Source organism: Lampetra fluviatilis, unplaced genomic scaffold (genome assembly GCF_964198595.1).
Source record: "Lampetra fluviatilis unplaced genomic scaffold, kcLamFluv1.1 SCAFFOLD_821, whole genome shotgun sequence".
NCBI classification, from domain to species: domain Eukaryota; kingdom Metazoa; phylum Chordata; class Hyperoartia; order Petromyzontiformes; family Petromyzontidae; genus Lampetra; species Lampetra fluviatilis.
In genome coordinates, this window is record NW_027621710.1 from 10,001 (window position 1) to 32,275 (window position 22,275).

The 22,275-nt window shown below is 62.4% G+C and overlaps 1 protein-coding gene across 3 annotated transcripts; it reads right to left on the bottom strand.

Annotated features, from left to right (window-relative positions):
- Positions 1-333: 333 nt before the first annotated feature.
- On the bottom strand, positions 334-21,337 carry RAP1GDS1 (Rap1 GTPase-GDP dissociation stimulator 1). 3 transcript variants are annotated; one of them, XR_013641730.1, is made up of 4 exons: positions 20,249-20,294; positions 15,840-15,981; positions 6,096-6,222; positions 334-420 (listed from the first exon to the last, which is right to left on the bottom strand). XR_013641730.1 is itself a non-coding variant. In XM_078885768.1 (4 exons), the coding sequence occupies exons 1-3, from the start codon at positions 21,314-21,316 to the stop codon at positions 6,216-6,218; spliced, it is 249 nt and encodes an 82-aa protein (XP_078741894.1). In that variant the 5' UTR covers positions 21,317-21,337; the 3' UTR covers positions 334-420; positions 6,096-6,215. The 3 variants fall into 3 exon arrangements, 1 of the variants encoding a protein (XP_078741894.1); XM_078885768.1 differs by lacking the exon at positions 20,249-20,294 and adding an exon at positions 21,217-21,337; XR_013641731.1 differs by lacking the exons at positions 15,840-15,981; positions 20,249-20,294 and adding an exon at positions 7,544-7,574.
- Between the last annotated feature and the right edge of the window lie 938 nt (positions 21,338-22,275).

A 22,275-nucleotide genomic window follows, 5' to 3' on the forward strand; every position in this document is an offset into this window, starting at 1 on the left:
CACACACACCACACACTACACACACCACACACACCACACACACACCACACACTACACACACCACACACTACACACACCACACACTACACACACCACACACACACACACCACACACACACACTACACACACACACCACACACACACCACACACACACACCACACACACCACACACACCAATCACATACCAGTAGACATCAAGACTTGGCACAGCGTCATTGCATTGCAGATTGTTTCCGGAGCCAGGCCATGAGTTGTGGTGGTGGTGGTGGTGGTTGTGGTGGTGGTGTGTGGTTGTTGATGCTGTGTGGTTGTGGTGGTTGTGGTGGTTGTGGGTGGTTGTTGTGTGTGGTGGTGGTGGTGAGCAGGTTGGTGAGTGAGGCTATGAGGTCGCAGCCGCGGAGAGACTCCGTCACCAGACCTGACACAACAACAACATCATCATCAGCAGCATCATCATCAGCATCATCATCAGCCAGCATCAGCCAGCAAGCATCATCATCATCAGTAGCATCATCAGCAGCATCATCATCAGCATCATCATCAGTAGTAGTATCATCAGCATCATCAGCAGCATCATCAGCAGCAGCATCATCATCATCATCAGCAGCATCATCAGCATCAGCAGCATCATCATCAGCATCAGCATCATCAGTAGCATCATCATCATCAGCAGCAGCATCATCATCAGCATCATCATCATCATCAGCAGCATCAGCATCATCAGCATCATCAGCAGCATCAGCATCATCAGCAGCATCATCAGCAGCATCATCAGCATCATCAGCATCATCATCAGCATCATCAGCATCATCAGCAGCATCAGCATCATCAGCAGCATCATCAGCAGCATCATCAGCATCATCAGCAGCATCAGCATCATCAGCATCATCATCAGCATCAGCATCATCAGCAGCATCATCATCAGCAGCAGCATCATCATCATCAGCATCATCATCAGCATCATCATCATCAATCAGCATCATCAGTAGTAGCATCATCAGCATCAGCATCATCAGTAGTAGCATCATCAGCATCAGCATCATCAGCAGCATCATCATCAGCATCAGCATCATCAGCATCATCAGCATCAGCAGCATCAGCAGCATCATCATCATCAGCATCATCAGCAGCATCAGCAGCATCAGCAGTAGTAGTAGTAGCATCATCATCAGTAGTAGCATCATCAGACCTGACACAAAACAACATCATCATCATCAGTAGTAGTGTCACTGTGTGTGTGTCACTGTGTGTGTCACTGTGTGTGTGTGTCACTGTGTGTGTCACTGTGTGTGTCACTGTGTCTGTGTGTGTCAATGTGTGTGTCACTGTGTGTGTCACTGTGTGTGTCACTGTGTGTGTGTGTCACTGTGTGTGTCACTGTGTGTGTCACTGTGTCTGTGTGTGTCAATGTGTGTGTCACTGTGTGTGTCACTGTGTGTGTCACTGTGTCTGTGTGTGTCAATGTGTGTGTCACTGTGTGTGTCACTGTGTGTGTCACTGTGTGTGTGTGTCACTGTGTGTGTCACTGTGTGTGTCACTGTGTCTGTGTGTGTCAATGTGTGTGTCACTGTGTGTGTCACTGTGTGTGTCACTGTGTCTGTGTGTGTCACTGTGTGTGTCACTGTGTGTGTCACTGTGTCTGTGTGTGTCACTGTGTGTGTCACTGTGTCTGTGTGTGTCACTGTGTGTGTCACTGTGTGTGTCACTGTGTCTGTGTGTGTCACTGTGTGTGTGTGTCACTGTGTGTGTCACTGTGTCTGTGTGTGTCAATGTGTGTGTCACTGTGTGTGTCACTGTGTGTGTCACTGTGTCTGTGTGTGTCTCTGTGTGTGTCACTGTGTGTGTCACTGTGTGTGTCACTGTGTGTGTCACTGTGTGTGTCACTGTGTCTGTGTGTGTCACTGTGTGTGTGTGTCACTGTGTGTGTCTCTGTGTGTGTCACTGTGTGTGTGTGTCACTGTGTGTGTCTCTGTGTGTGTCACTGTGTGTGTCACTGTGTGTGTGTCACTGTGTGTGTCACTGTGTGTGTCACTGTGTGTGTCACTGTGTGTGTCACTGTGTGTGTGTCACTGTGTGTGTCACTGTGTGTGTCACTGTGTGTGTTACTGTGTCTGTGTGTGTCAATGTGTGTGTCACTGTGTGTGTCACTGTGTGTGTTACTGTGTGTGTGTGTGTCACTGTGTGTGTCACTGTGTGTGTCACTGTGTCTGTGTGTGTCACTGTGTGTGTCACTGTGTCTGTGTGTGTGTCACTGTGTGTGTGTCACTGTGTGTGTCACTGTGTGTGTCACTGTGTCTGTGTGTGTCAATGTGTGTGTCACTGTGTGTGTCACTGTGTGTGTCACTGTGTGTGTGTGTGTCACTGTGTGTGTGTGTGTCACTGTGTGTGTCACTGTGTGTGTCACTGTGTCTGTGTGTGTCAATGTGTGTGTCACTGTGTGTGTCACTGTGTGTGTCACTGTGTGTGTCACTGTGTCTGTGTGTGTCAATGTGTGTGTCACTGTGTGTGTCACTGTGTGTGTCACTGTGTGTGTGTGTCACTGTGTGTGTCTGTGTGTGTCACTGTGTCTGTGTGTGTCAATGTGTGTGTCACTGTGTGTGTCACTGTGTGTGTGTGTCACTGTGTGTGTCACTGTGTGTGTCACTGTGTGTGTCAATGTGTGTGTCACTGTGTGTGTCACTGTGTGTGTCACTGTGTGTGTGTGTCACTGTGTGTGTGTCACTGTGTGTGTCAATGTGTGTGTCACTGTGTGTGTCACTGTGTGTGTTACACTGTGTGTGTCACTGTGTGTGTCACTGTGTGTGTGTCACTGTGTGTGTCACTGTGTTAGTGTGTGTGTGTTACTGTGTGTGTGTCACTGTGTGTGTCACTGTGTCTGTGTGTGTGTCACTGTGTGTGTCACTGTGTGTGTCACTGTGTGTGTTACTGTGTGTGTGTGTCACTGTGTGTGTCACTGTGTCTGTGTGTGTGTCACTGTGTGTGTGTCACTGTGTGTGTCACTGTGTGTGTCACTGTGTCTGTGTGTGTCAATGTGTGTGTCACTGTGTGTGTCACTGTGTGTGTCACTGTGTGTGTTACTGTGTGTGTGTGTGTCACTGTGTGTGTCACTGTGTGTGTCACTGTGTCTGTGTGTGTCAATGTGTGTGTCACTGTGTGTGTCACTGTGTGTGTCACTGTGTGTGTCACTGTGTCTGTGTGTGTCAATGTGTGTGTCACTGTGTGTGTCACTGTATGTGTCACTGTGTGTGTGTGTCACTGTGTGTGTCACTGTGTCTGTGTGTGTGTCACTGTGTGTGTGTCACTGTGTGTGTCTCTGTGTGTGTCACTGTGTGTGTCACTGTGTGTGTCACTGTGTGTGTGTGTCACTGTGTGTGTCACTGTGTGTGTCACTGTGTCTGTGTGTGTCAATGTGTGTGTCACTGTGTGTGTCACTGTGTGTGTCACTGTGTGTGTGTGTCACTGTGTGTGTCACTGTGTGTGTCAATGTGTGTGTCACTGTGTGTGTCACTGTGTGTGTCACTGTGTGTGTGTGTCACTGTGTGTGTGTCACTGTGTGTGTCAATGTGTGTGTCACTGTGTGTGTCACTGTGTGTGTCACTGTGTGTGTGTGTCACTGTGTGTGTCACTGTGTGTGTCACTGTGTCTGTGTGTGTCAATGTGTGTGTCACTGTGTGTGTCACTGTGTGTGTCACTGTGTGTGTGTGTCACTGTGTGTGTCACTGTGTCTGTGTGTGTGTCACTGTGTGTGTGTCACTGTGTGTGTCTCTGTGTGTGTCACTGTGTGTGTCACTGTGTGTGTGTGTCACTGTGTGTGTCACTGTGTCTGTGTGTGTGTCACTGTGTGTGTCACTGTGTGTGTGTCACTGTGTGTGTGTCACTGTGTGTGTCTCTGTGTGTGTCACTGTGTGTGTTACTGTGTGTGTGTGTCACTGTGTGTGTCACTGTGTCTGTGTGTGTGTCACTGTGTGTGTGTCACTGTGTGTGTCTCTGTGTGTGTCACTGTGTGTGTCACTGTGTGTGTGTGTCACTGTGTGTGTCACTGTGTCTGTGTGTGTGTCACTGTGTGTGTCACTGTGTGTGTGTCACTGTGTGTGTGTCACTGTGTGTGTCTCTGTGTGTGTCACTGTGTGTGTCTCTGTGTGTGTCACTGTGTGTGTCTCTGTGTGTGTCACTGTGTGTGTCTCTGTGTGTGTGACTGTGTGTGTCACTGTGTGTGTCTCTGTGTGTGTCACTGTGTCTGTGTGTGTGTCACTGTGTGTGTGTCACTGTGTGTGTCACTGTGTCTGTGTGTGTGTCACTGTGTGTGTCACTGTGTGTGTCACTGTGTGTGTCTCTGTGTGTGTCACTGTGTGTGTCACTGTGTCTGTGTGTGTGTCACTGTGTGCGTCACTGTGTGTGTCACTGTGTGTGTCACTGTGTGTGTCTCTGTGTGTGTCACTGTGTGTGTCACTGTGTGTGTCTCTGTGTGTGTCACTGTGTGTGTCACTGTGTGTGTGTGTGTGTGTCACTGTGTGTGTCACTGTGTCTGTGTGTGTCACTGTGTGTGTGTCACTGTTAGTGTCACTGTGTCTGTGTGTGTGTCACTGTGTGTGTCACTGTGTGTGTGTGTCACTGTGTGTGTGTCACTGTGTGTGTGTGTCACTGTATGTGTCACTGTGTGTGTGTGTCACTGTGTGTGTCACTGTGTGTGTGTGTCACACTGTGTGTGTCACTGTGTGTGTGTGTCACACTGTGTGTGTCACTGTGTGTGTGTGTGTCACTGTGTGTGTCACTGTGTGTGTGTGTCACACTGTGTGTGTCACTGTGTGTGTGTGTCACACTGTGTGTGTCACTGTATGCGTGTGTCACTGTGTGTCACTGTGTGTGTGTGTCACACTGTGTGTGTCACTGTGTGTGTGTGTCACACTGTGTGTGTCACTGTGTCACTGTGTGTGTGTGTCACTGTGTGTCACTGTGTGTGTGTGTCACTGTGTGTCACTGTGTGTGTGTGTCACTGTGTGTCACTGTGTGTGTGTGTCACACTGTGTGTGTCACTGTGTGTGTGTGTCACACTGTGTGTGTCACTGTGTGTGTGTGTCACTGTGTCACTGTGTGTGTGTGTCACACTGTGTGTGTCACACTGTGTGTGTCACTGTGTGTGTCACTGTGTGTGTGTGTCACTGTGTGTGTGTGTCACTGTGTCACTGTGTGTGTGTGTCACTGTGTGTGTCACTGTGTGTGTCACTGTGTGTGTCACACTGTGTGTGTCACTGTATGTGTGTGTCACTGTGTGTCACTGTGTGTGTGTGTCACACTGTGTGTGTCACTGTGTGTGTGTCACTGTGTCACTGTGTGTGTGTGTGTCACACTGTGTGTGTCACTGTGTGTGTGTGTCACACTGTGTGTGTCACTGTGTGTGTCACACTGTGTGTGTCACACTGTGTGTGTCACACTGTGTGTCACACTGTGTGTGTCACACTGTGTGTGTCACACTGTGTGTGTCACACTGTGTGTGTCACTGTGTGTGTGTGTCACTGTGTGTGTGTGTCACTGTGTCACTGTGTGTGTGTGTCACTGTGTGTGTCACTGTGTGTGTCACTGTGTGTGTGTCACTGTATGTGTGTGTCACTGTGTGTCACTGTGTGTGTGTGTCACACTGTGTGTGTCACTGTGTGTGTGTCACTGTGTCACTGTGTGTGTGTGTGTCACACTGTGTGTGTCACTGTGTGTGTGTGTCACACTGTGTGTGTCACTGTGTGTGTCACACTGTGTGTGTCACTGTGTGTGTGTGTGTCACACTGTGTGTGTCACTGTGTGTGTGTCACACTGTGTGTGTGTCACACTGTGTGTGTCACTGTGTGTGTGTCACTGTGTGTGTGTGTCACACTGTGTGTGTCACTGTGTGTGTCACACTGTGTGTGTCACTGTGTGTGTGTGTGTGTCACACTGTGTGTGTCACTGTGTGTGTGTCACTGTGTGTGTGTGTGTCACTGTGTGTCACACTGTGTGTGTCACTGTGTGTGTGTGTCACACTGTGTGTGTCACTGTGTGTGTGTGTCACTGTGTGTGTCACACTGTGTCACTGTGTGTGAAAGTGCCCTCAGGGCTACTCACCACCCAGTGATGCCACGATCACTGAGAGTGCCCCCAGGGCCTCGTTCTGCATGATCACGTGCTCACTGCCCACCATGGCCACCAGGGGCTCCACTCCCCCAGACTCCACCACCGCCCGCATCACTTCCTGTCACGTGACACGGCCGGCGGTCAACCCCTCTCCCCCTGAGCAACATGGCCGATCATCAACCTCCCCTGAGCAACATGGCCGATCATCAACACCCCCCCCCCCCCCTGAGCAACATGGCCGATCATCAACCTCCCCTGAGCAACATGGCCGATCATCAACACCCCCCCCCCCCTGAGCAACATGGCCGATCATCAACCTCCCCTGAGCAACATGGCCGATCATCAACATCCCCCCCTGAGCAACATGGCCGATCATCAACATCCCCCCCCCCCCGAGCAACATGGCCGACGATCAACCCCTCCTCCCCTGAGCAACATGGCCAATCATCACCTCCCCTGAGCAACATGGCCGATCATCACTCTCCCCCTGAGCAACATGGCCGACGATCAATCCCTCCTCCCCTGAGCAACATGGCCGATCATCACGCTCCCCCTGAGCAACATGGCCGATCATCACCACCCCCCCCCCCCCGAGCAACATGGACGATCATCAACATCCCCCCCCCCCCCCCCCTGAGCAACATGGCCGATCATCAACATCCCCCTCCCCTGAGCAACATGGCCGATCATCAACATCCCCCCCCCCCCCCTGAGCAACATGGCCGATCACCACTCTCCCCCTGAGCAACATGCCAACGATCAACCCCTACCCCCTGAGCAACATGGCCGACGATCAATCCCTCCTCCCCTGAGCAACATGGCCGATCATCACTCTCCCCCTGAGCAACATGGCCGATCATCACCCCCCCACCCCCCTGAGCAACATGACCGTACATCACACCCCCCCCCTCCCGAGCAACATGGCCGATCATCACTCTCCCCCTGAGCAACATGGCCGACGATCAACCCCTCTTGCCCTGAGCAACATGGCCGATCATCACCCCCCCCCCCCCCTGAGCAACATGGCCGATCAACACGCCCCCTGAGCAACATGGCCGATGATCAATCCCTCCTCCCCTGAGCAACATGGCCGATAATCACCCTCCCCTGAGCAACATGGCCGACAATCACACAACCCCCCACGTCCTGAGCAAAATGGCCGACAGTCACTCAACGCCAACCCTGAGCAACATGGCCAACGGTCAGCCCCTCCACCCCCGACCCCCGAGTAACATGGCTGACCGTCAACCCCCTGGGCAACATGGCCGACGGTCAACCCCTCTTCCCCTGAGCAACATGGCCGACGATCACTCCACCATGTTTTTCTGGTTACCGTGCCTCACTAGGCCTCTACCAGCCCCCCACCTTCTCCTGGTTGCTGTGCCTGACGATGTCTCTCCCAACCCCCCAGGGGTAGTAGGCCTCTACCAGCCCCCCACCTTGTCCTGGTTGCTGTGCCTGACGAGGCCTCTCCCAACCCCCCAGGGGCAGTAGGCCTCTACCAGCCCCCCACCTTGTCCTGGTTGCTGTGCCTGACGAGGCCTCTCCCAACCCCCCAGGGGCAGTAGGCCTCTTCCAGCCCCCCACCTTGTCCTGGTTGCTGTGCCTGACGAGGCCTCTCCCAACCCCCCAGGGCACTAGGCCTCTACCAGCCCCCCACCTTGTCCTGGTTGCTGTGCCTGACTAGGCCTCTCCAACCCCCCAGGGGCAGTAGGCCTCTACCAGCCCCCCACCTTCTCCTGGTTGCTGTGCCTGACGATGTCTCTCCCAACCCCCCAGGGGCAGTAGGCCTCTACCAGCCCCCCACCTTGTCCTGGTTGCTGTGCCTGACTAGGCCTCTCCAACCCCCCAGGGGCAGTAGGCCTCTACCAGCCCCCCACCTTGTCCTGACTGCTGTGCCTGACGAGGCCTCTCCCACCCCCCAGGGGCAGTAGGCCTCTACCAGCCCCCCACCTTGTCCTGGTTGCTGTGCCTGACGAGGCCTCTCCAACCCCCCAGGGGCAGTAGGCCTCTACCAGCCCCCCACCTTGTCCTGGTTGCTGTGCCTGACGAGGCCTCTCCCAACCCCCCAGGCCACTAGGCCTCTACCAGCCCCCCACCTTGTCCTGGCTTCTGTGCCTGACGAGGCCTCTCCCAACCCCCCAGGGCACTAGGCCTCTACCAGCCCCCCACCTTGTCCTGGTTGCTGTGCCTGACGAGGCCTCTCCCACCCCCCAGGGGCAGTAGGCCTCTACCAGCCCCCCACCTTCTCCTGGTTGCTGTGCCTGACGATGTCTCTCCCAACCCCCGAGGGGCAGTAGGCCTCTACCAGCCCCCCACCTTGTCCTGACTGCTGTGCCTGACGAGGCCTCTCCCACCCCCCAGGGGCAGTAGGCCTCTACCAGCCCCCCACCTTGTCCTGACTGCTGTGCCTGACGAGGCCTCTCCCAACCCCCCAGGGGCAGTAGGCCTCTACCAGCTCCCCACCTTGTCCTGGTTGCTGTGCCTGACGAGGCCTCTCCCAGCCCTCCAGGGGCACAAGGCCTCTGCCAGCCCCCCACCTTGTCCTGGTTGCTGTGCCTGACTAGGCCTCTCCCAGCCCCCCACCTTGTCCTGGTTGCTGTGCCCCACTAGGCCTCTCCCCGCCCCCCCGGGGCACTAGGCCTCTACCAGCCCCCCACCTTGTCCTGGTTGCTGTGCCTGACGATGTCTCTCCCAACCCCCCAGGGGTAGTAGGCCTCTACCAGCCCCCCACCTTGTCCTGGTTGCTGTGCCTGACGAGGCCTCTCCCAACCCCCCAGGGGCAGTAGGCCTCTACCAGCCCCCCACCTTGTCCTGGTTGCTGTGCCTGACGAGGCCTCTCCCAACCCCCCAGGGGCAGTAGGCCTCTTCCAGCCCCCCACCTTGTCCTGGTTGCTGTGCCTGACGAGGCCTCTCCCAACCCCCCAGGGCACTAGGCCTCTACCAGCCCCCCACCTTGTCCTGGTTGCTGTGCCTGACTAGGCCTCTCCAACCCCCCAGGGGCAGTAGGCCTCTACCAGCCCCCCACCTTCTCCTGGTTGCTGTGCCTGACGATGTCTCTCCCAACCCCCCAGGGGCAGTAGGCCTCTACCAGCCCCCCACCTTGTCCTGGTTGCTGTGCCTGACTAGGCCTCTCCAACCCCCCAGGGGCAGTAGGCCTCTACCAGCCCCCCACCTTGTCCTGACTGCTGTGCCTGACGAGGCCTCTCCCACCCCCCAGGGGCAGTAGGCCTCTACCAGCCCCCCACCTTGTCCTGGTTGCTGTGCCTGACGAGGCCTCTCCAACCCCCCAGGGGCAGTAGGCCTCTCCCAGCCCCCCACCTTGTCCTGGTTGCTGTGCCTGACGAGGCCTCTCCCAGCCCCCCCGGGGCACTAGGCCTCTACCAGCCCCCCACCTTGTCCTGGCTGCTGTGCCTGACGAGGCCTCTCCCAACCCCCCAGGGCACTAGGCCTCTACCAGCCCCCCACCTTGTCCTGGTTGCTGTGCCTGACGAGGCCTCTCCCACCCCCCAGGGGCAGTAGGCCTCTACCAGCCCCCCACCTTCTCCTGGTTGCTGTGCCTGACGATGTCTCTCCCAACCCCCCAGGGGCAGTAGGCCTCTACCAGCCCCCCACCTTGTCCTGACTGCTGTGCCTGACGAGGCCTCTCCCACCCCCCAGGGGCAGTAGGCCTCTACCAGCCCCCCACCTTGTCCTGACTGCTGTGCCTGACGAGGCCTCTCCCAACCCCCCAGGGGCAGTAGGCCTCTACCAGCTCCCCACCTTGTCCTGGTTGCTGTGCCTGACGAGGCCTCTCCCAGCCCTCCAGGGGCACAAGGCCTCTGCCAGCCCCCCACCTTGTCCTGGTTGCTGTGCCTGACTAGGCCTCTCCCAGCCCCCCACCTTGTCCTGGTTGCTGTGCCCCACTAGGCCTCTCCCCGCCCCCCCGGGGCACTAGGCCTCTACCAGCCCCCCACCTTGTCCTGGTTGCTGTGCCTGAAGAGGCCTCTCCCAGCCCCCCAGGGACAGTAGGCCTCTACCAGCCGCCCACCTTGTCCTGGTTGCTGTGCCTGACGAGGCCTCTCCCAACCCCCAGGGGAAGTAGGCCTCTACCAGCCGCCCACCTTGTCCTGACTGCAGTGCCTGACGAGGCCTCTCCCACCCCCCAGGGGCACCAGGCCTCTCCCAGCCCCCCACCTTGTCCTGGTTGCTGTGCCTGACGAGGCCTCTCCCAGCCCCCCAGGGGCAGTAGGCCTCTACCAGCCCCCCACCTTGTCCTGGTTGCTGTGCCTGATGAGGCCTCTCCAACCCCCCAGGGGAAGTAGGCCTCTACCAGCCCCCCATCTTGTCCTGGTTGCTGTGCCTGACGAGGCCTCTCCCAGCCCCCAAGGGGAACTAGGCCTCTACCAGCCCCCCACCTTGTCCTGGTTGCTGTGCCTGACGAGGCTTCTCCAACCCCCCAGGGGTACTAGGCCTCTACCAGCCCCCCACCTTGTCCTGGTTGCTGTGCCTGACAAGGCCTCTCCCAACCCCCCAGAGGCACTAGGCCTCTACCAGCCCCCCACCTTGTCCTGGTTGCTGTGCCTGACTAGGCCTCTCCCAGCCCCCCACCTTGTCCTGGTTGCTGTGCCCCACTAGGCCTCTCCCAGCCCCCCCGGGGCACTAGGCCTCTACCAGCCCCCCACCTTGTCCTGGTTGCTGTGCCTGAAGAGGCCTCTCCCAGCCCCCCAGGGACAGTAGGCCTCTACCAGCCGCCCACCTTGTCCTGGTTGCTGTGCCTGACGAGGCCTCTCCCAACCCCCAGGGGAAGTAGGCCTCTACCAGCCCCCCACCTTGTCCTGACTGCTGTGCCTGACGAGGCCTCTCCCACCCCCCAGGGGCACCAGGCCTCTCCCAGCCCCCCACCTTGTCCTGGTTGCTGTGCCTGACGAGGCCTCTCCCAGCCCCCCAGGGGCAGTAGGCCTCTACCAGCCCCCCACCTTGTCCTGGTTGCTGTGCCTGATGAGGCCTCTCCAACCCCCCAGGGGAAGTAGGCCTCTACCAGCCCCCCATCTTGTCCTGGTTGCTGTGCTTGACGAGGCCTCTCCCAGCCCCCAAGGGGAACTAGGCCTCTACCAGCCCCCCACCTTGTCCTGGTTGCTGTGCCTCACTAGGCCTCTACCAGCCCCCACCTTGTCCTGGTTTCTGTGCCTGACGAGGCCTCTCCCAGCCCCCCAGGGGCACTAGGCCTCTGCCAGCCCCCCACCTTGTCCTGGTTGCTGTGCCTGACTAGGCCTCTCCCAGCCCCCCACCTTGTCCTGGTTGCTGTACCCCACTAGGCCTCTCCCAGCCCCCCCGGGGCACTAGGCCTCTACCAGCCCCCCACCTTGTCCTGGTTGCTGTGCCTGACGAGGCCTCTCCCAACCCCCAGGGGCAGTAGGCCTCTACCAGCCCCCCACCTTGTCCTGACTGCTGTGCCTGACGAGGCCTCTCCCACCCCCCAGGGGCAGTAGGCCTCTACCAGCCCCCCACCTTGTCCTGGTTGCTGTGCCTGATGAGGCCTCTCCAACCCCCCAGGGGCAGTAGGCCTCTACCAGCCCCCCACCTTGTCCTGGTTGCTGTGCCTGACGAGGCCTCTCCCAGCCCCCCAGGGGCAGTAGGCCTCTCCCAGCCCCCGACCTTGTCCTGGTTGCTGTGCCTGACTAGGTCTCTACCAGCCCCCCAGGGGAAGTAAGCCTCTACCAGCCCCCCACCTTGTCCTGGTTGCTGTGCCTGACGAGGCCTCTCCCAGCCCCCCAGGAGCACTAGGCCTCTACCAGCCCCCCACCTTGTCCTGATTGCTGTGCCCCACTAAGGCCTCTCCCAGCCCCCGACCTTGTCCTGACTGCTGTGCCTGACGAGGCCTCTCCCAGCCCCCCAGGAGCACTAGGCCTCTCCCAGCCCCCCACCTTGTCCTGATTGCTGTGCCCCACTAAGGCCTCTCCCAGCCCCCCAGGGGCACTAGGCCTCTACCAGCCGCCCACCTTGTCCTGATTGCTGTGCCCCACTAAGGCCTCTCCCAGCCCCCCAGGAGCACTAGGCCTCTCCCAGCCCCCCACCTTGTCCTGACTGCTGTGCCTGACAAGGCCTCTCCCACCCCCCAGGGGCAGTAGGCCTCTACCAGCCCCCCACCTTGTCCTGGTTGCTGTGCCTGACTAGGCCTCTCCCAGCCCCCGACCTTGTCCTGGTTGCTGTGCCCCACTAGGCCTCTCCCAGCCCCCCCGGGGCACTAGGCCTCTACCAGCCCCCCACCTTGTCCTGGTTGCTGTGCCTGAAGAGGCCTCTCCCAGCCCCCCAGGGACAGTAGGCCTCTACCAGCCGCCCACCTTGTCCTGGTTGCTGTGCCTGACGAGGCCTCTCCCAACCCCCAGGGGAAGTAGGCCTCTCCCAGCCCCCCACCTTGTCCTGACTGCTGTGCCTGACGAGGCCTCTCCCACCCCCCAGGGGCACCAGGCCTCTCCCAGCCCCACACCTTGTCCTGGTTGCTGTGCCTGACGAGGCCTCTCCCAGCCCCCCAGGGGCAGTAGGCCTCTACCAGCCCCCCACCTTGTCCTGGTTGCTGTGCCTGACAAGGCCTCTCCCAGCCCCCAAGGGGAACTAGGCCTCTACCAGCCCCCCCACCTTGTCCTGGTTGCTGTGCCTGACAAGGCCTCTCCCAACCCCCCAGAGGCACTAGGCCTCTACCAGCCCCCCACCTTGTCCTGGTTGCTGTGCCTGACTAGGCCTCTCCCAGCCCCCCACCTTGTCCTGGTTGCTGTGCCCCACTAGGCCTCTCCCAGCCCCCCCGGGGCACTAGGCCTCTACCAGCCCCCCACCTTGTCCTGGTTGCTGTGCCTGAAGAGGCCTCTCCCACCCCCCAGGGGCAGCAGGCCTCTACCAGCCCCCCACCTTGTCCTGTCTGCTGTGCCTGACGAGGCCTCTCCCAACCCCCCAGGGGCAGTAGGCCTCTACCAGCTCCCCACCTTGTCCTGGTTGCTGTGCCTGACGAGGCCTCTCCCAGCCCTCCAGGGGCACTAGGCCTCTGCCAGCCCCCCACCTTGTCCTGGTTGCTGTGCCTGACTAGGCCTCTCCCAGCCCCCCACCTTGTCCTGGTTGCTGTGCCCCACTAGGCCTCTCCCAGCCCCCCCGGGGCACTAGGCCTCTACCAGCCCCCCACTTTGTCCTGGTTGCTGTGCCTGAAGAGGCCTCTCCCAGCCCCCCAGGGACAGTAGGCCTCTACCAGCCGCCCACCTTGTCCTGACTGCTGTGCCTGACGAGGCCTCTCCCACCCCCCAGGGGCACCAGGCCTCTCCCAGCCCCCCACCTTGTCCTGGTTGCTGTGCCTGACGAGGCCTCTCCCAGCCCCCCAGGGGCAGTAGGCCTATACCAGCCCCCCACCTTGTCCTGGTTGCTGTGCCTGATGAGGCCTCTCCAACCCCCCCAGGGGAAGTAGGCCTCTACGAGCCCCCCATCTTGTCCTGGTTGCTGTGCCTGACGAGGCCTCTCCCAGCCCCCAAGGGGAACTAGGCCTCTACCAGCCCCCCACCTTGTCCTGGTTGCTGTGCCTGACGAGGCTTCTCCAACCCCCCAGGGGTACTAGGCCTCTACCAGCCCCCCACCTTGTCCTGGTTGCTGTGCCTGACAAGGCCTCTCCCAACCCCCCAGAGGCACTAGGCCTCTACCAGCCCCCCACCTTGTCCTGGTTGCTGTGCCTGACTAGGCCTCTCCCAGCCCCCCACCTTGTCCTGGTTGCTGTGCCCCACTAGGCCTCTCCCAGCCCCCCCGGGGCACTAGGCCTCTACCAGCCCCCCACCTTGTCCTGGTTGCTGTGCCTGACGAGGCCTCTCCCAGCCCCCCAGGGGCAGTAGGCCTCTACCAGCCCCCCACCTTGTCCTGGTTGCTGTGCCTGATGAGGCCTCTCCAACCCCCCAGGGGAAGTAGGCCTCTAACAGCCCCCCATCTTGTCCTGGTTGCTGTGCCTGACGAGGCCTCTCCCAGCCCCCAAGGGGAACTAGGCCTCTACCAGCCCCCCACCTTGTCCTGGTTGCTGTGCCTGACAAGGCCTCTCCCAACCCCCCAGAGGCACTAGGCCTCTACCAGCCCCCCACCTTGTCCTGGTTGCTGGGCCTCACTAGGCCTCTACCAGCCCCCACCTTGTCCTGGTTTCTGTGCCTGACGAGGCCTCTCCCAGCCCCTCAGCGGCACTAGGCCTCTGCCAGCCCCCCACCTTGTCCTGGTTGCTGTGCCTGACTAGGCCTCTCTCAGCCCCCACCTTGTCCTGGTTGCTGTGCCCCACTAGGCCTCTCCCAGCCCCCCGGGGCACTAGGCCTCTACCAGCCCCCCACCTTGTCCTGGTTGCTGTGCCTGACGAGGCCTCTCCCAACCCCCAGGGGAAGTAGGCCTCTACCAGCCCCCCACCTTGTCCTGACTGCTGTGCCTGACTAGGCCTCTACCAGCCCCCCTTGTCCTGGTTGCTGTGACTGATGAGGCCTCTCCCAGCCCCCCAGGGCACTAGGCCTCTCCCAGCCCCCCACCTTGTCCTGGTTGCTGTGCCTCACGAGGCCTCTCCCACCCCCCAGGGCACTAGGCCTCTACCAGCCCCCCACCTTGTCCTGGTTGTAGTGCCTGACACGGCCTCATCCCAGCCCCCCAGGGGCACCAGGCCTCTCCCAGCCCCCCACCTTGTCTGGTTGCTGTGCCTGATGAGGCTTCTCCAACCCCCCAGGGGCAGTAGGCCTCTACCAGCCCCCCACCTTGTCCTGGTTGCTGTGCCTGACGAGGCTTCTCCCAGCCCCCCAGGAGCACTAGGCCTCTACCAGCCCCCCACCTTGTCCTGGTTGCTGTGCCTGACGAGGCCTCTCCCAGCCCCCCAGGGGCAGTAGGCCTCTCCCAGCCCCCGACCTTGTCCTGGTTGCTGTGCCTGACTAGGTCTCTACCAGCCCCCAGGGGAAGTAAGCCTCTACCAGCCCCCCACCTTGTCCTGGTTGCTGTGCCTGACGAGGCCTCTCCCAGCCCCCCAGGAGCACTAGGCCTCTACCAGCCCCCCACCTTGTCCTGATTGCTGTGCCCCACTAAGGCCTCTCCCAGCCCCCGACCTTGTCCTGACTGCTGTGCCTGACGAGGCCTCTCCCAGCCCCCAGGAGCACTAGGCCTCTCCCAGCCCCCCACCTTGTCCTGATTGCTGTGCCCCACTAAGGCCTCTCCCAGCCCCCCAGGGGCACTAGGCCTCTACCAGCCGCCCACCTTGTCCTCGTTGCTGTGCCTGACGAGGCCTCTCCCAGCCCCCCAGGGGCACTAGGCCTCTACCAGCCCCCACCTTGTCCTGATTGCTGTGCCCCACTAAGGCCTCTCCCAGCCCCCCAGGAGCACTAGGCCTCTCCCAGCCCCCCACCTTGTCCTGACTGCTGTGCCTGACGAGGCCTCTCCAACCCCCCAGGGGCAGTAGGCCTCTACCAGCCCCCCACCTTGTCCTGGTTGCTGTGCCTGATGAGGCCTCTCCCAGCCCCCCAGGAGCACTAGGCCTCTACCAGCCCCCCACCTTGTCCTGGTTGCTGTGCCTGACGAGGCCTCTCCCAACCCCCCAGGCCACTAGGCCTCTACCAGCCCCCCACCTTGTCCTGGTTGCTGTGCCTGACGAGGCCTCTCCCAGCCCCCCAGGAGCACTAGGCCTCTCCCAGCCCCCCACCTTGTCCTGACTGCTGTGCCTGACGAGGCCTCTCCCAGCCCCCCAGGAGCACTAGGCCTCTACCAGCCCCCCACCTTGTCCTGGTTGCTGTGCCTGACGAGGCTGAGAGGAGCCGGGAGGCTTCGGCCGCCACCCCGGCGTGGCTCCGGGCGGCCGCCCACTCGGCAGCGCAGCGCAGCAGCGGTGAGCACGAACCCAGACGGCGCGCTGCAGCCTCTGGGGGGTGGGGCAGGGGGGGAGAGTGGGGGGGGTGAGGGGGAGAGTGGGGGGGGGGCAGGGGGGGAGAGTGGGGGGGGGGGGTGAGGGGGAGAGTGGGGGGGGTGAGGGGGAGAGTGGGGGGGGGGGCAGGGGGGCAGGGGGGGAGAGTGGGGGGGGTGAGGGGGAGAGTGGGGGGGGGTGAGGGGGAGAGTGGGGGGGGGTGAGGGGGAGAGTGGGGGGAGTGGGGGGAGAGTGGGGGGGGGCAGGGGGGGAGTGGGGGGAGAGTGGGGGAGGTGAGGGGGAGAGTGGGGGGAGAGTGGGGGGGGGCAGGGGGGGAGTGGGGGGAGAGTGGGGGGGGGCAGGGGGGGAGAGTGGGGGCGGTGAGGGGGAGAGTGGGGGGAGTGGGGGGAGAGTGGGGGGGGCAGGGGGGGAGTGGGAGGAGAGTGGGGGGGAGTGGGGGAGAGTGGGGGGGAGTGGGGGGAGAGTGGGGGGGGGGCAGGGGGGAGAGTGGGGGGGGGGGTGAGGGGGAGAGTGGGGGGGGTGAGGGGGAGAGTGGGGGGGTGAGGGGGAGAGTGGGGGGGGGGTGAGGGGGAGAGTGGGGGGGGGGCAGGGGGGGAGTGGGGGGAGAGTGGGGGGGGGGCAGGGGGAGAGTGGGGGGGGGTGAGGGGGAGAGTGGGGGGGGTGAGGGGGAGAGTGGGGGAGAGTGGGGGGGGCAGGGGGGGAGTGGGAGGAGAGTGGGGGGGGTGAGGGGGAGAGTGGGGGGAGTGGGGGGAGAGTGGGGGGGGGCAGGGGGGGAGTGGGGGGAGAGTGGGGGGGGGGCAGGGGGGGAGAGTGGGGGCGGTGAGGGGGAGAGTGGGGGGAGTGGGGGGAGAGTGGGGGGGGCAGGGGGGGAGTGGGAGGAGAGTGGGGGGGAGTGGGGGGAGAGTGGGGGGAGTGGGGGGAGAGTGGGGGGGGGCAGGGGGGAGAGTGGGGGGGCAGGGGGGGAGAGTGGGGGGGTGAGGGGGAGAGTGGGGGGGAGTGGGGGGAGAGTGGGGGGGGGCAGGGGGGGAGAGTGGGGGGGGTGAGGGGGAGAGTGGGGGGGGTGAGGGGGAGAGTGGGGGGGGTGAGGGGGAGAGTGGGGGGAGTGGGGGGAGAGTGGGGGGGGGCAGGGGGGGAGTGGGAGGAGAGTGGAAGGGGGCAGGGGGGGAGAGTGGGGGGGTGAGGGGGAGAGTGGGGGGGGGGGCAGGGGGGGAGAGTGGGGGGGGGGCAGGGGGGGAGTGGGGGGAGAGTGGGGGGGGGGGCAGGGGGGAGAGTGGGGGGGGTGAGGAGAGAGTGGGGGCGGTGAGGGGGAGAGTGGGGGGAGTGGGGGGAGAGTGGGGGGGGGCAGGGGGGAGTGGGAGGAGAGTAGGGGGGGCAGGGGGGGAGAGTGGGGGGGGTGAGGGGGAGAGTGGGGGGGGTGAGGGGGAGAGTGGGGGGGTGAGGGGGAGAGTGGGGGGGTGAGGGGGAGAGTGGGGGGGAGTGGGGGGAGAGTGGGGGGGGGCAGGGGGGGAGAGTGGGGGGGGCAGGGGGGGAGGAGTGGGGGGGGTGAGGGGGAGAGTGGGGGGGCAGGGGGGGAGAGTGGGGGGGGGTGAGGGGGAGAGTGGGGGGGGGCAGGGGGGGCAGGGGGGAGAGTGGGGGGGGTGAGGGGGAGAGTGGGGGGAGAGTGGGGGGGGGCAGGGGGGGAGAGTGGGGGGGGTGAGGGGGAGAGTGGGGGGGGTGAGGGGGAGAGTGGGGAAAGTGGGGGGAGAGTGGGGGGGCAGGGGGGGAGTGGGGGGAGAGTGGGGGGAGAGTGGGGGGGGGGCAGGGGGGGAGAGTGGGGGGGGGGCAGGGGGGAGTGGGGGGAGAGTGGGGGGGGCAGGGGGGGAGAGTGGGGGGGGTGAGGGGGAGAGTGGGGGGGCAGGGGGGGAGAGTGGGGGGGGGTGAGGGGAGGGTGGGGGGGGGCAGGGGGGGCAGGGGGGAGAGTGGGGGGGGTGAGGGGGAGAGTGGGGGGAGAGTGGGGGGAAGCAGGGGGGAGAGTGGGGGGGAGTGGGGGAGAGTGGGGGGGGGCAGGGGGGGAGAGTGGGGGGGGGGCAGGGGGGGAGTGGGGGGAGAGTGGGGGGGGGCAGGGGGGGAGAGTGGGGGGGGTGAGGGGGAGAGTGGGGGGGAGTGGGGGGAGAGTGGGGGGAGTGGGGGGAGAGTGGGGGGGGTGAGGGGGAGAGTGGGGGGGGGTGAGGGGGAGAGTGGGGGGGAGTGGGGGGAGAGTGGGGGGGGTGAGGGGGAGAGTGGGGGGGAATGAGGGGGAAAGTGGGGGGGGTGAGGGGGAGAGTGGGGGGGGGTGAGGGGGAGAGTGGGGGGGGGCAGGGGGGGAGTGGGGGGAGAGTGGGGGGGGGCAGGGGAGGGAGTGGGGGGAGAGTGGGGGGGGCAGGAGGGAGAGTGGGGGGGGGGGTGAGGGGGAGAGTGGGGGGGGTGAGGGGGAGAGTGGGGGGGGGTGAGGGGGAGAGTGGGGGGGGCAGGGGGGGGAGTGGGGGGAGAGTGGGGGGGGGCAGGGGGGGAGTGGGGGGAGAGTGGGGGGGGGCAGGGGGGGAGAGTGGGGGGGTGAGGGGGAGAGTGGGGGGGGGTGAGGGGGAGAGTGGGGGGGGTGAGGGGGAGAGTGGGGGGGGGGCAGGGGGGGGAGTGGGGGGAGAGTGGGGGGGGGCAGGGGGGGAGTGGGGGGAGAGTGGGGGGGGGCAGGGGGGAGAGTGGGGGGGGTGAGGGGGAGAGTGGGGGGGTGAGGGGGAGAGTGGGGGGGGTGAGGGGGAGAGTGGGGGGGGGCAGGGGGGGGAGTGGGGGGAGAGTGGGGGGGGCAGGGGGGGAGTGGGGGGAGAGTGGGGGGGGCAGGGGGGAGAGTGGGGGGGGTGAGGGGGAGAGTGGGGGGGGGCAGGGGGGGAGTGGGGGGAGAGTGGGGGGGGGCAGGGGGGGGAGTGGGGGGAGAGTGGGGGGGGGCAGGGGGGGAGTGGGGGGAGAGTGGGGGGGGCAGGGGGGGAGTGGGGGGAGAGTGGGGGGGGCAGGGGGGGAGTGGGGGGAGAGTGGGGGGGGTGAGGGGGAGAGTGGGGGGGGTGAGGGGGAGAGTGGGAGGGGGGCAGGGGGGGAGTGGGGGGAGAGTGGGGGGGGCAGGGGGGGAGTGGGGGGGGGTGAGGGGGAGAGTGGGGGGGTGAGGGGGAGAGTGGGGGGGTGAGGGGGAGAGTGGGGGGGGTGAGGGGGAGAGTGGGGGGGGTGAGGGGGAGAGTGGGGGGGGGTGAGGGGGAGAGTGGGGGGGGGCAGGGGGGGAGTGGGGGAGAGTGGGGGGGGGCAGGGGGGGGAGTGGGGGGAGAGTGGGGGGGGGCAGGGGGGAGTGGGGGAGAGTGGGGGGGGGCAGGGGGGGAGTGGGGGGAGAGTGGGGGGGGGGCAGGGGGGGGAGTGGGGGGAGAGTGGGGGGGGGCAGGGGGGGAGTGGGGGGAGAGTGGGGGGGGGCAGGGGGAGAGTGGGGGGGGGGTGAGGGGGAGAGTGGGGGGGGCAGGGGGGGAGTGGGGGAGAGTGGGGGGGGCAGGGGGGGGAGTGGGGGGAGAGTGGGGGGGGGCAGGGGGGGAGTGGGGGAGAGTGGGGGGGGGCAGGGGGGGAGTGGGGGGAGAGTGGGGGGGGGCAGGGGGGGGAGTGGGGGGAGAGTGGGGGGGGTGAGGGGGAGAGTGGGGGGGGGTGAGGGGGAGAGTGGGAGGGGGGCAGGGGGGGAGTGGGGGAGAGTGGGGGGGGGCAGGGGGGGAGTGGGGGGGGGTGAGGGGGAGAGTGGGGGGGGTGAGGGGGAGAGTGGGGGGGGTGAGGGGGAGAGTGGGGGGGGGGCAGGGGGGGAGTGGGGGGAGAGTGGGGGGGGGCAGGGGGGGGAGTGGGGGGAGAGTGGGGGGAGAGTGGGGGGGGGCAGGGGGGGAGTGGGGGGAGAGTGGGGGGGGGCAGGGGGGGGAGTGGGGGGAGAGTGGGGGGGGGCAGGGGGGGGAGTGGGGGGAGAGTGGGGGGGGGCAGGGGAGAGTGAATGAATTAATGAGTGAATGAGTGAGTGGAATAGTGAGTGATTGAGTGACTGAGTGACTGACTGACTGACTGAGTGACTGAGTGAGTGACTGAGTGAGTGACTCACCCTGTCCATCACACAACATGCGCAGGGTGCCCAGCAGCTTGAACTGAGTGAGTGACTGAGTGACTGAGTGACTGAGTGAGTGACTGACTGAGTGACTGAGTGACTGACTGAGTGACTGAGTGAGTGACTGAGTGAGTGACTCACCCTGTCCGTCACACAACATGCGCAGGGTGCCCAGCAGCTTGAACTGACTGAGTGACTGACTGACTGAGTGACTGACTGACTGACTGAGTGAGTGACTGAGTGAGTGACTCACCCTGTCCGTCACACAACATGCGCAGGGTGCCCAGCAGCTTGAACTGGCTGAGTGATTGACTGAGTGACTGAGTGACTGAGTGACTGACTGAGTGACTGGCTGAGTGACTGACTGAGTGACTGACTGAGTGAGTGACTGAGCGAGTGACTGACTGAGTGACTGAGTGAGTGACTGAGCGAGTGACTGACTGAGTGACTGAGTGACTGACTGAGTGACTGAGTGACTGAGTGAGTGACTCACCCTGTCCGTCACACAACATGCGCAGGGTGCCCAGCAGCTTGAACTGGCTGAGTGACTGACTGAGTGACTGACTGAGTGAGTGACTGAGCGAGTGACTGACTGAGTGACTGAGTGAGTGACTGAGCGAGTGACTGACTGAGTGACTGAGTGACTGACTGAGTGACTGAGTGACTGAGTGAGTGACTCACCCTGTCCGTCACACAACATGCGCAGGGTGCCCAGCAGCTTGAACTGAGTGAGTGACTGAGTGACTGACTGAGTGACTGACTGAGTGAGTGACTGACTGAGTGACTGAGTGAGTGACTGAGTGAGTGACTCACCCTGTCCGTCACACAACATGCGCAGGGTGCCCAGCAGCTTGAACTGGCTGAGTGACTGACTGAGTGACTGAGTGACTGACTGAGTGACTGACTGAGTGACTGACTGAGTGACTGAGTCACTGAGTGACTGAGTGAGTGACTCACCCTGTCCGTCACACAACATGCGCAGGGTGCCCAGCAGCTTGAACTGGCTGAGTGACTGACTGAGTGACTGAGTGACTGAGTGACTGACTGAGTGACTGACTGAGTGACTGACTGAGTGACTGAGTCACTGAGTGACTGAGTGAGTGACTCACCCTGTCCGTCACACAACATGCGCAGGGTGCCCAGCAGCTTGAACTGGACGGGCGGCGACGACGATGGGAGAAGTCGCAGCACGGCCACGTCCACGTTCATGGCGAGTAGCAGAGCCTTGTTACACACTGACACACACACACACAGTGACACACACACAGTGACACACACAGTGACACACACAGTGACACAGTGACACACACACACAGTGACACACACACACAGTGACACACACACACACACAGTGACACACACAGTGACACACACACACAGTGACACACACACACACAGTGACACAGTGACACAGTGACACACACACACACACAGTGACACACACAGTGACACACACACACACAGTGACACACACACACACAGTGACACAGTGACACAGTGACACACACACACACAGTGACACAGTGACACACACACACACAGTGACACACACACAGTGACACACACACACAGTGACACCACACACAGTGACACACACACACACAGTGACACAGTGACACAGTGACACACACAGTGACACACACAGTGACAGACACACACACAGTGACACACACACAGTGACACAGTGACACAGTGACACACACAGAGCACAGTGACACAGTGACACAGTGAGACACACACAGTGACACACACAGTGACACAGTGACACACACAGTGACACACACACACACACAGTGACACACACAGTGACACACACAGTGACACACACAGTGACACACAGTGACACACAGTGACACACACACACAGTGACACACACACAGTGACACACACAGTGACACACACAGTGACACACACAGTGACACACACAGTGACACACACACACACACACACAGTGACACACACAGTGACACACACAGTGACACACACAGTGACACACAGTGACACACACACACAGTGACACACACACAGTGACATACACAGTGACACACACACACAGTGACACACACAGTGACACACACACTGTCACACACACACACAGTGACACACACACACACAGTGACACACACACACACAGTGACACACACACACAGTGACACACAGTGACACAC

Bases quoted from the DNA above. Each gene is read 5' to 3' on its own strand.
- RAP1GDS1 (XM_078885768.1), bottom strand. From the start codon at position 21,316: ATGAACGTGGACGTGGCCGTGCTGCGACTTCTCCCATCGTCGTCGCCG. The intron at 15,982-21,216 runs GTGAGTCACTCA...CCCACCCCCCAG, and splicing joins CATGTTGTGTGACGGACAGG to AGGCTGCAGCGCGCCGTCTG.